Raw genomic sequence first — 12,500 nt, forward strand, 5'->3', positions numbered from 1 at the left:
GTTACTTAGATGTAGCTTCGTGTATTTACACACATTTACACACAAGGCATTAATATAGTTTTTAACAGAATACAGCTCTGCCTTTTTGTCTGCGCCCTCCGCGTCCGTCTGACGGATAGTTAGATTTTTTTCGAGGCGCTCGACGACGGGCGCAAAGGCTCTGCGAGGGGGGCGTGGACTCGCACAGACAGAAGACGGACGGACGCAGAGGCTCTGCGTCCGAAGCATAAATCTAGCTTTACTGTACCTTAGCCTAGTCCTTGGTGTAACTGTTGTAGTACTCAAGAGCGGTCTCGGTCTTGAGACCGGTCTTAAGACTGCTTTTCCGTGGTCTTGGTCTTGTCTTGGTCTCGGACATGGCAGTGTTGAAGGGATTTGGGCATACAAAACGCCACCAAAAAACGTGCCATTTCGCAACATTAAAAAGATGTCCTGCGGTGTACTGTGACTAGTTTATATTAAAGCATGTTCATTTTAGGCCATACTGTAGAGTAGAGCCTAATTATGGTAGCTTTGCTCTTCAGTTAAAGAAAATGAAGAAAATGCTGCACACTCTGCTCCATGTTTTAATGTTGAAGACTGAAATGTTTCGGCCGTCTGGCCTTCTTCACTTAAGCATTTGTATGCACAAGAAGCCAGCACCTAAAAAAAAACTTTATTGGAGTGTGATACCTCTTTTTTTCTAGCTTTTTTTCTTCAGTTCACACTACACGTAATGTGTGATCACATCATCTCCAGCACTCTAGGGCTAGCCTACTTTCGGCCTTGAATTGGTCTTGGTCTTGGTACCCTCCGGTCTTGGTAATGTCTTGGTCTCAGAATAAGCCGTCTCGACTACATCATTAGTATATGTGCAAGTGTGCGTGTGTGTATGCATGTGTGTTTGTGTGTGTGTGTGTGTGTGTGCGCTACCTTGGCCTGGTCCTTGGGCAGGTCGAAGGGGATCCTCTGGCGTACCTTGGGGGGCAGCTGGGTGAGCACCTGGGCCTTCTGCCTCCTGATCATCACCTGGCCCAGACGCTGGTGCAGCTCATCCAGGTGAGACGCCCCGCGACAGTCCCACTGACGACGCGCCCCGAAATACCTGCAGAGACCACACACACATACACACACACAGACACACACACACACACATTATTACAGACTGACAGACAGACACACACACACACACACACATTATTACAGACTGACAGACACACAAATAGTACAAACATACACAAATAGTATTAAACAGACTCAGTCAGACACACACACACACACACGCACACGCACACGCACACGCACACACACACACGCTTAAATTAACACATATCTACAAAGAGACACACACCCACACATGCATTATTGCAGAAGCACATACAGACACATCGTCATAGACACACGGAAACACACTGACTCACACATTTTTACACAAGACACAAATATCCGCGCACGCCTGCACAGAGGCACACACAAAGCCCCCCTTTTTAAAAGTGCCTGGACAGCTAAGCCTTTGTTGTGTTGATGCCGGCATTTGTGTTTGTGCAGGGAGGGGACTGAAGTGTGTCTGTGTGTGTGTGTGTGTGTGTGTGTGTGTGTGTGTGTGTGTGTGTGTGTGTGTGTGTGTGTGTGTGTGTGTGTGTGTGTGTGTGTGTGTGTTGTTGGCCTATTGAAAATATGTGACGCTTGGTATTTAGCCAGACAAACAGACAAATGCCTCGCTTTCCTTCCCTTGCACCTCCCCTCCCCACACACACACACTCGCACACAGAAACACACGCACACACACAAACACGCGAGCGCACACACTTCGCCCCCTCCCTGCACAAACACAAATGCCTGCAATCACACAGATTAACAGACAGACAAACAAAAATAAATAAACAAGTAAACAAACAAACAATAAACAATCAAACAAATCAGCAAACAAATAAATAATTGACTAAATAATGATATATGAAGAGTGAGGCCTCAAGAGGCCATGGGGTACAGTTTGTCCTCATGCGACCGCATCCCACCGGCGGGTCGTATAGGCTGAAGACATGAGTTGTGAGATGTGAACTTTTAAAGCCTGCAATACACTTGTACGGCAGAATACTGCGACTGAAAAGACTGCACAGAGTAGGCCCGGCTTTAGTGTTAGTGGGTAAGCATGCGCTTTCTGTAATACCACAAGTGAAGACATAAGTGCATTTGCAGCCATAAATGTGACATTTAAAAAAAAAAGTTTAACATAGCATTCAGCAGACGCCTTTGACCAAAGCGACTTACAAGGAGGAAATTAAAGCAGAAACAGGTTAAGACATATAGACGCAGTGTACAGTTGCAACACTGACAGCATTGTCCATCACACGGTAAAAGAAGACATAGCATAAAATAATGACAAGGGCAACACAAATTTAGATAATAAACAAAGACATCTAGGTGCAGTGTACAGTTGCAACACTGACAGCAATATCCAGCAAATGGTAAAACTATGTAGCATAAAATAACAAGCTACATAAAGAATAATTTTGGTACATAAAATATGTTAAAAGCAGTGGCAAAGGAGCACTGTGTAATATTTTTGTAGTTTATTTCCATAATTCATACTGCCCATTCAGAAATGTTGCCCTTTCCACAAATACTTACCACCACCATCAAATTCGAAGTTATGTCATACTTAAAAAAGGGGGATCTTCTCCATGATCCACAATTTTGAATTTCCAGAAATTGCCATTTTTAGCTGGAAAACTTAATATACGTTGGTCATACTAGTAAATACTAGTTTATTACTTAGTAAATAGTCATACAAAGATTAAATTTGGCAATGGGTAGGGCAGTTTCAATGATCAGGATAGATGCAATACCTACTCTGGCCACCATCTTACACGGTGAACCTTTAAGGAATGAAGCTAAAATCTAAGGAAAGAAAGATTAAAAACTAAGGCTACAATGTGAGTAGAATTAGTTATTATGTTATTGTGTTAAGCAGGGAAGCTTTCTCAGAAGAGAAGAGTCTTCACTAGCTTCTTGAAGGTTGAGAGGGATGACCGTGCTCTTGTAGCAACTGGTAGCTTATTCCACCATTGAGAAACAATGACATAAAACCTTTTGGACTGGGATGGCTTTGTGTGAGTAGAGGGCAAGGCTTTACGGTTGGTATTGGAGGGACGCAACACCCTGGAAGGAACAGATGGCTTTAGCATATCCTTTAGGTAGGCCGGAGCAGAACCTGCTGTAACTTTGTAGGCAGCAGTCAAGGCGAGAGATGACCATGGATTGCGCCAGAAGCTGAGTCAGGTACGTTCTGATCTTTTTTATATTGCACAGTGAAAAGCGGCATAACCGGGCAAACCAAGGCTATGTGGTCTGAGAATAGATAGATGGTCATCAATCATGACACCCAGGTTTCTTGCAGACTTGTTTGGGGCTACAGTGTCTGAGCCCATATTGAGTTTGATATGATGGCAACATGAATCCTTGGCTGGGATCACCAGGAGTTCAGTTTTAGCAAGGTTTAGCTGAAGTTGATGTTCCATCATATATCAGAGAGGCAGGCTGAGATACGTGCTGAGACAGTGGAGTCCTCCAGATCGAATGACAGATATAGCTATGTGTCATCAGCATAGCAGTGGTAAGAGAAGCCGTGAGCGCGGATAACATGGCCCAAAGAGGTAGTGTACATGGCAAATAGGATGGGCCCAGCAACGGCCCTTGGGGCACCCCTGTGTAGAGGCAATGTGATGAGGGCAGTTGTCCTTGCCATGACGTGTTAAACGACCGCCCAGAGAGGTAGGATTTAAACGAGGTATGGACTGTGATGTCCATGTTTGAGAGTATAGTAAGAAGTATGTCATGGTTGACCGTATCGAAGGAAGCAGATAGGTCTAGTAGGATAAGTATGGAGGATTGTCCTTCAGCTCTGGCAGCCCTTTAAGCGTCTGTTACTGAAAGTAAGGCAGATTCAGTAGAGTGGCCACTTCTGAAGCCAGACTGTTTTGGGTCCAGTAGGTCATTTTGAGTTAGGAAGTCGGGGACCCGTTTTGCAACCGCCCTTTCAACAGTGTTTGATAGCAATGGAAGTAGTGAGACCGGCCGATAGTTTTTAACCTGAGCGGGGCTTTTTCAGTAGAGGTGTTGCCCTGGTCTATTTAAAGGCAGAAGGAAAAATGCCAGAGGAGAGGGAGGCATTTATCACAGATGTGATTGCTGGGACCACTGTTGGGGCTATGGCTTGCAGCAGGGTTGTGGGGACAGGGTCCAGCAGGCAGGTAGTAGGACGGCTACCAGTGATGAGCTTAGATACATTGCCCTCAGAGAGTGGGATCAATTCAGACAGAGTTGAGCCATTGAACGGGCAGACAGAGGTGACCATGTAGTAGGACTGCTACATGTGGATGTCAGAGGAGTGCTTTCGGAGGTAGCAAGGCCCTTAACCGGGGGTAGCGAGTTTTGGGAGATTTGCGCCCAACAGAGATTTTTTGGAAGCACATGGTGCGTGGCAATAGGACTGCTTGCCGTTTTGGTGTTTTTGCTCGCTGGATTTGCGCAGGTAGATTTGCGAGTCTTTACCCTTGTGAGTCTTGAGTCGTGAGTCAGACAGAAATACTGCAGTTCTGTGATCTCCACTCGCCCAACTATGCTTGTCCTGAATTTTGGAGTAGAAACCAGCAGCTATAACTACAGTCAAGTAGCTTAGGTAATTGCTTTCAAGTGCAACAAGGCACAAGCCCAGAGAGCATCAGCTCAGACAGAAATACTGCAGTTCTGTGATCTCCACTCGCCCAACTGTGCTTGTCCCGAAGTTTGGAGTACAGACTAAGTATATATGCCCCAATTTAGTGATTCGTACGGCCCACCTGGATTACCAAAACAATAGCACTGACTAGTGAGTGTGTTCTTGGTCACACGTCACTAATGGCCCAGTAGCAGTTAGCAGGAGCTAACCAGCAGCTCGATAGTCAAGTAGCTTAGGTAATTGCTTTCAAGTGCAACAAGGTACAAGCCCAGAGAGCATCAGCTCAGACAGAAATACTGCAGTTCTGTGATCTCCACTCGCCCAACTGTGCTTGTCCTCAATTTTGGAGTACAGACTCAGTATATATGCCCCAATTTGGTGATTCGTACGGCCCACCTGGATTACAATAGCACTGATTAGTGGGTGTGTTCTTGGTCAAATGTCACTAACCCAGTAGTAGTTAGCAGGAGCTAACCAGCAGCTCGATAGTCAAGTATCTTGTGTTAGTGCTTTCAAATGCAACAAGGCACAAGCACAAGCTCAGACTGAAATACTGCAGTTCTGTGACCTCCAGTCGCCCAACTGTGCTTGTACTGAATTTTGGAGTACAGACTTGGTATACAGTAGATGCCCCAAGTTAGTGATTCGTACGGCCCATGTGGATTACCAACACAATAGCACTGACTAGTGGGTGTGTTCTTGGTCACACGTCACCAATGGCCCAGTAGTTAGCAGGAGCAAACCAGCAGCTCGATAGCTGTAACATGCTTGTTACGTATGTGTTTGTAAGTGTTAATTGTATAATTATTTGATTGCTGTGTGTTTAATCGCACCCTTGTGATTTATGACACACAGCTCCATGTGTGTTACTGAATTTGTGTCATATTAATAACTTAGTAATTCAGAGTTAATTGGCAGTTTATACAGCACAGTGTACATGACTAATACTTTGTTAAGAAGTTAATTAGTTTGAGTGTGTGCGTGTGTGTGTGTAGGCCACCTGTAGTGGGTAGTGCAGTATTGCTTGGTGTGTGTGTGTGTGTGTGTGTGTGTGTGTGTGTGTGTGTGTGTGTGTGTGTGTGTGTGTGTGTGTGCGCGTGTGTGTGCGCGTGCGTGTGCGCACGCACGTGCGTGCGCGCGCCTGTCACCTGCCGTGTGCATTGCAGTTCTGCTTGGAGTGAGTGTACGTGTGCATGTGTGTTGACCACCTGCAGTGTGCGTGGCAGTACTGCTTGGTGTGTGTGTTATGTCTGTATGTGTGTTGTGTGTGTGTGTGTGTGTGTGTGTGTGTGTGTGTGTGTGTGTGTGTGTGTGTGTGTGTGTGTGTGTGTGTGTGTGTGTGTGTGTGTGTGTGTGTGTGTGTGTGTGTGTGTGTGTGTGTGTGTGTGTGTTCCACCTGTAGTGTGCGTTGCAGTACTGCTTGGCGTATTCGGACCAGGTGCCAAAGTGCTTTGGGTATAGGGCGTCAATCTGCATGAAGAGCTGTTGGAGGAGAACAGGACACACACACGCACATTCACACACAGCGCACACATGCACACACACACAAATACAGTCAGAAAGCCGTGTTTTGTTTCAAAGACATTAAAACATACAGGGAATAAAATGATTGATGTCGTCATACGTCACACAAACAATATGACACGCATAAAGCAAAGTGAGTCAGCACTGATGACTGGTAGGCTGGGAACTCCCATACTGCCTTTAGTTCTACACAATCGTTTCGATCTGAAAGACAGTCTTATCTGGCGAGGATGACTCATAACGGTCAAGATCATGGTACCCGTGTCATAATGGCCAAGCATTCCGACATTTACAGTTTCTCTGCCCAATCAGAGAGCAGGGCAGTGTGTCATAATAGCCAAGTATTCTGCCCCCTATGGAATTTACAATAGGCAACTCCCCAGACCTAATCTCACTTGTGATTAGGTCTGGTGTTAACCAGGCAAGATGACTGGGGGCTGAACATGAAAATTTGCCAAAAGGCTACAATCATATATGTTTACATGTCAATGTTTCATGTTAATGCTGTATTAATGCTATATGATATACTCTCACTTTTTCAAATAAATGAACTTGAACTGAGAAGGATTGCTTCATGTGTTCAAGGAGTGCCTGACCTTGAATCACATATGTATTTTATTGGGCATAGTCACTCGGAAGTGAGTTAGACCAGAGATTCTTTAAGTATAATCTACTCTCTCTGGTTAGACTCTAAAGCAACAATCACTTGCAATCAGGGCACGAACGAAAACGAAAACCGGGAACTTTTTGTATTTTACAAGGAACAGAAACGAAACCGGAAACGTTATAATTTTTTATGTTCTGGAACGGGAACACTTATTTAAAAATAATGGTAACCGGTTAATACCGGTTAATACCGTTCCTCAAACAAAACAAAAAAAGTAATGATTTTCCTGTGCACGTTACCATGACGGCTGAGGTTCACGTCCTGTGTGACATCAGACATTCGCTGACTGAATGGAGAGAGGGATTACAAAGTCTCCACTCCACATCTTAAATAAGAGAAACCACTATCATACAAAAGGGGCGAGTTTCCATTGCATAACTGTTAGACATTGCAGAGAAGCGCGTTTAAAGCGCACCGAGAATTTTCTTCTTGACAGGAACGAAATTAACCGTTCCGGGAACAGTATTTTTTTGTTCTAACCGGTTCGGGAACGTCAATTTGTTGGTGGAACTCATAACCGGAAACGTTATGATTTTGTTTCTGTTCGGAACGAACCATTTGGAAAAAAATAACGGTTCAAAGCCCTGCTTGCAATCGCTAATAGCTACTCGCTCAACGAGAGAAGTCCATAGAATGTCTACGTGTTCCTGCGAAGTGAGGCTGTAACGCCGCATTATGTAATAACGGTGCAATATGTAATAATGTAACAAATTATTACATAATGCGGTGACAATTGCCGCATTGTGTAATAATTTACGCATTTCGTAATAAATTTCTTGAACGCATTTCGTAATAACTTTTTTCTCATCTTGTAATAAATTATTACAAAATGCGAAATTTATTACGGAATGCGGCCACAACTTTTTTTTTTGATGGAAATGTAATAACATGGTGCATTATGTAATAAACTATATGGATATGTATTTTCTGCACTTGGATTCACTAGGCACAACACACACACATAGTCTCAGTGACATGGTAGTCACTGCCCTCTCTCTCTCTCATTCTTCTCAGTTCTCAAACTGCTCGAGAGTCGCGAATGATGCGGTTAAAACCGTTAAGAAATCATTTCACAACGTGTTGCGTGCAACGAGGCCAGCGAATGTCTCGCACTTTCTGCTACATTACACCAATTTACAGCGACATTAAATATGTGGCGAGAGAGAGAGAGAGAGAGAGAGAGAGAGAGAGAGAGAGAGAGAGAGAGAGAGAGAGAGAGTGTGTGTGTGTGTGTGTGTGCGCACGGAGACAAACCTGGCCCATATTGATCTTAAGCCCCATCTTGGCTCTTTGGAAATATTCTTACCATTACAAAGGCTATTTTAATATTTCCCCCAAACAACATGAATCAAATCCCAGGAAAAGACCAACCATTATAAGTGACTCGTGGGGAGCTGTCCATGCTGGTGGTGCTTAATTTTTCCCGATATTTGCCCGTGGAGTAGTGAGTCTTTCATGTCTGCCTACATGACCTTGCGCGCCAGGGTCTGACCATGGTGCTTTTTGCTTTTTAGCACCCGAGAAAAATGCCACTCTTGTTAAAAATTACATAGGTATGCTTACGTCCTATTCAATTCAATTTCAATCCACTGTTCAGTAGGTCTATTAGGCTGCAATCAAATTCAATAGCCTATGCTCATCCACATGCACGCGAAAAACAATAACCCAAGCGGCGGGACTAATTCGATTATATTCCTTCCAAAAATGTCCGAACGTCACAAAAATCAGTTATTTGCATTGTCCGTAATTATACCAAACAAAAAGGTATCAATAGAAGAAATCAAGTCTTCAGTTTCGATAATCCACGTTACAAAACCTCAAACAACAGCAAGCCATTCCTTCTCTGCTATGAGGCAGGCAACGGAACAAGTGCAGACAGTAGGCTATATGACCACGTTGATGCTGCACGGCTTGAAAGGATTCTGTCTAAATTAAATATCTTGGATAGCCTATATAGACCTAGGCCTAACTAGATTTGTTGCAATACAGATTCATTTTCTATAGCCAGAAGTGTTCCGTTGGACTGACGAAACCGAACACGATCAAGTTTGCAACTTCTTTCCCTCATGCGCTGTCCGTCAGCACCACCTGTCATTGGACGTCCGATTAGCTTTCATTACGTGATGAGGGAAAAACTCTCGCCATTAGGCCTATGTGCTGTTGCACTGTTGTGAGGGATATCACCAAATAATTTAGATAAAAGTCAGAACATTATTTTGGCAATGAAAGGCACACAGGTGGCTGGAAGCTCAAGCAGTCTTCAGTCTGTTCATTTAAGTTTGTTGGGTGCTCTTGGATATCGGGTATCAGTTCATGTAGAGAGAAGAGTTCACCCAGGCACTCCAAAATAAGGTGTCCAAACGGGAAGTTACATTAAAAAGCCTTAAATGGTACTGGGCTGGGGTTACATTAAAAAGCCGACATGTTTCGACCTCACCAGGTCTTCATCAGGGCTACGTTCACCATTGAAAAGAAAGGCCTCCCTTAAATAGTGACATCACCACATGTGACCCATTACGCACTACACACATTTGCGCACACCAGCGAAAACAAAGATTAAAAAATTGCCTGGGGTAATAAGTGATGCCACAGAAAAAAAATGACCAGAAGTACAAATAAGCATCACAAAAAAACAAGTAAAATCAATATCCTCATTTAGACCAGGATAGCGCATGGCATCCAGTTGGTGTATCCAAAAAGTCTCCCTCTGATTAAGTCTTTTTAGCCTGTCCCCACCCCTCGGAAGAGGTTTGATATGTTCGACGCCCTGTATGCGCAGCAGAGAATCATTTTTTACCATGGTATTCATTGAAATGTTTCGCCATGGGATAGTCAAAATTGCCCACTCTGATAGCATATTTATGTTCTGCTAGCCTATCTCGCATGCGCCTTTTTGTGCGTCCGATATAAAAGAACCCTTCAGCGCAAGGACAAGTTAGGCGGTATATGACAAATGTTGAATTGCAATTAATGAAATCTCTCTGTCCGTATTCTCTCGTGGTTTTAGTATCCACAAAAGATTTGGCTTGTGAAACATTTGGGCAGTGAGGGCACTTCTCTCTCTCGCCACATATTTAATGTCGCTGTAAATTGGTGTAATGTAGCAGAAAGTGCGAGACATTCGCTGGCCTCGTTGCACGCAACACGTTGTGAAATGATTTCTTAACGGTTTTAACCGCATCATTCGCGACTCTCGAGCAGTTTGAGAACTGAGAAGAATGAGAGAGAGAGAGGGCAGTGACTACCATGTCACTGAGACTATGTGTGTGTGTTGTGCCTAGTGAATCCAAGTGCAGAAAATACATATCCATATAGTTTATTACATAATGCACCATGTTATTACATTTCCATCAAAAAAAAAAAGTTGCGGCCGCATTCCGTAATAAATTTCGCATTTTGTAATAATTTATTACAAGATGAGAAAAAAGTTATTACGAAATGCGTTCAAGAAATGTATTACGAAATGCGTAAATTATTACACAATGCGGCAATTGTCACCGCATTATGTAATAATTTGTTACATTATTACATATTGCACCGTTATTACATAATGCGGCGTTACAGAGGCCCGAACAGGAGAGGAGAGTGCAAGCGATGTGACGTTGGCAAAGAGATACAAATATTTCAACAACAAGCATAAGCGAGTAGCCAGTTTGAATGCAGGGTTTGAATTATTGGCAGCCAACTTCTTGCAGTGGCAGTGAAACCCGCGGGAATGTTAAATAAACGCTCCATGAGTGAGTGAGCCAGCTAGAACTTAGAAGTAAGTAACTAGTAGCGACGCATGTGAATGTAGCTTAATGGCAGAGTGCATGCGAGGATGGTATGTGTGAACGAGTGGGAGTGAGTATGGCGGCTTCTTTGAAGTTGGCAAAAAGATGAGGAATACTGCTACAGATAGACTCTGAATGAATGAGTCCGTAGTTAGAGGAGAGGAGAGGAGAGGAGAGGAGAGGAGAGGAGAGGAGAGGAGAGGAGAGGAGAGGAGAGGAGAGGAGAGGAGAGGAGAGGAGAGGAGAGGAGAGGAGAGAAGAGAAGAGAAGAGAAGAGAAGAGAAGAGAAGAGAAGAGAAGAGAAGAGGAGACGAGAGGAGACGAGAGGAGACGAGAGGAGACGAGAGGAGACGAGAAAAGAGAGGAGAAGTCACAGATCTCACAGATTCTCAGAAGAACAGATCAACACAATAGTTACACAAGGGAAAAGCAATTCCTCGCACACGTGTGTGTCTGTGTGTGTCTGTGTGTGTGTGTGTGTGTGTGTGTGTGTGTGTGTGTGTGTGTGTGTGTGTGTGTGTGTGTGTGTGTGTGTGTGTGTGTGTGTGTGTGTGTGTGTGTGTGTGTGTTTGTGTGTGTTTGTGTGTGTTTGTGTGTGTGTGTACAAGAAGGGTAACTGTGTGATGAAGCTTAATCCTGCATCATTACCAAAAATAACATACTTCTGGTCACTCAGAGCCAGTGCTGGCAAAGATAGGAAAAGTTACTACTTTGAATTGTAATTTAATTACTTTTAATTTGTTACCCCCTATATTGCCCAGAGCATAGTGTAGGTGAATAGAGCTGAACGGCCGGGACTTGAACAACGGTCCTCTGGGGTTCCCAAGTGGGGCTCGGACTGCTACCACTGAAGAGCCTGTCAGAGCACGCCCACAATCCTAGTGATGGCCACAGTCAGAGGACACCAGAGGTAGCCAAAGTAACTTCACTGAGTAAATGGTCCACAGATACCATGAAGCGATATACCTGATTCTGAGCTGGTTGGATCACATTTGGGGCATTTCTAGTTTCTTTTCCCCCGGCTGTTAACAAATGTACCAACCCAACCAACCAAGGAGGTAAAAACACAATGTTCTAGCCATGAGCAAATTATCTAGCCATGAGCGTACTGTTCTGAAAATTTCACAGCACGTTGGAATAGTCATACAAATCACACAAAAAACACATTGAACACATTTCTCAATGCTGTGGCAGCTCCAACAAGAATTGGTAAGCTTTTGCATGCACTGTAGGAAGCACCTTGTTTTATTATTTCAGGTTATGCTCGATTTGGATTGCATTATGGTATCATTTTGCATTATTTTATCCACACATTCGATTAGGCAGGTGGTGGGAATCATTTAATGTCAAATTAACAATGAAGTGAAGGCATGATATTCTGGTGTGCGCACACAAAACACACATGCATACACACGCGCACACAAAACACACTCACACTCACACTCACACACACACACACACACACACACACACACACACACACACACACACACACACACACACACACACACACACAGCTGGATTTATCACGGTGCCTGAGTGCATCTTCCCTGTGCGTCTGTGCATCGTGTCTGATAACACACCGGTAACCAGCTCCATTACGCCTCAACAAGCAGCGTGGGGATGGATGTGCGCTGGTGGGGGTAATAACCCGTAATTATTTAAATCGATTGGCTCATCAGCGTATTTCTGCAAATGCATACATTACTGTAGGCCTACTGCATAAGCTTCAGCAAACCTAGCATTACACTACACACTGGAAGACAGTGGCAAACACACATATTCAAAGTAGTTTATGTCTTTCAGAAACACATTGCACATAAATCTAATCTCAATC

General features: G+C 44.0%; 1 protein-coding gene across 1 annotated transcript in view; it reads right to left on the bottom strand.

Moving 5' to 3' along the window:
• The window catches only part of zranb3 (zinc finger, RAN-binding domain containing 3), a 120,296-nt gene that overhangs the window by 73,116 nt on the left and 34,680 nt on the right, over positions 1–12,500 (bottom strand). The window contains exons 6-7 of the mRNA XM_063212502.1: positions 6,096–6,181; positions 913–1,084 (exon numbers count right to left, since the gene is read on the bottom strand). Of these exons, the coding sequence (XP_063068572.1) occupies positions 913–1,084; positions 6,096–6,181 (258 nt within the window). The remainder of the gene's footprint in view (positions 1–912; positions 1,085–6,095; positions 6,182–12,500) is intronic.

The sequence above is a fragment of the Engraulis encrasicolus genome, chromosome 12 (genome assembly GCF_034702125.1).
Source record: "Engraulis encrasicolus isolate BLACKSEA-1 chromosome 12, IST_EnEncr_1.0, whole genome shotgun sequence".
Classification (NCBI taxonomy): Eukaryota; Metazoa; Chordata; class Actinopteri; order Clupeiformes; family Engraulidae; genus Engraulis; species Engraulis encrasicolus.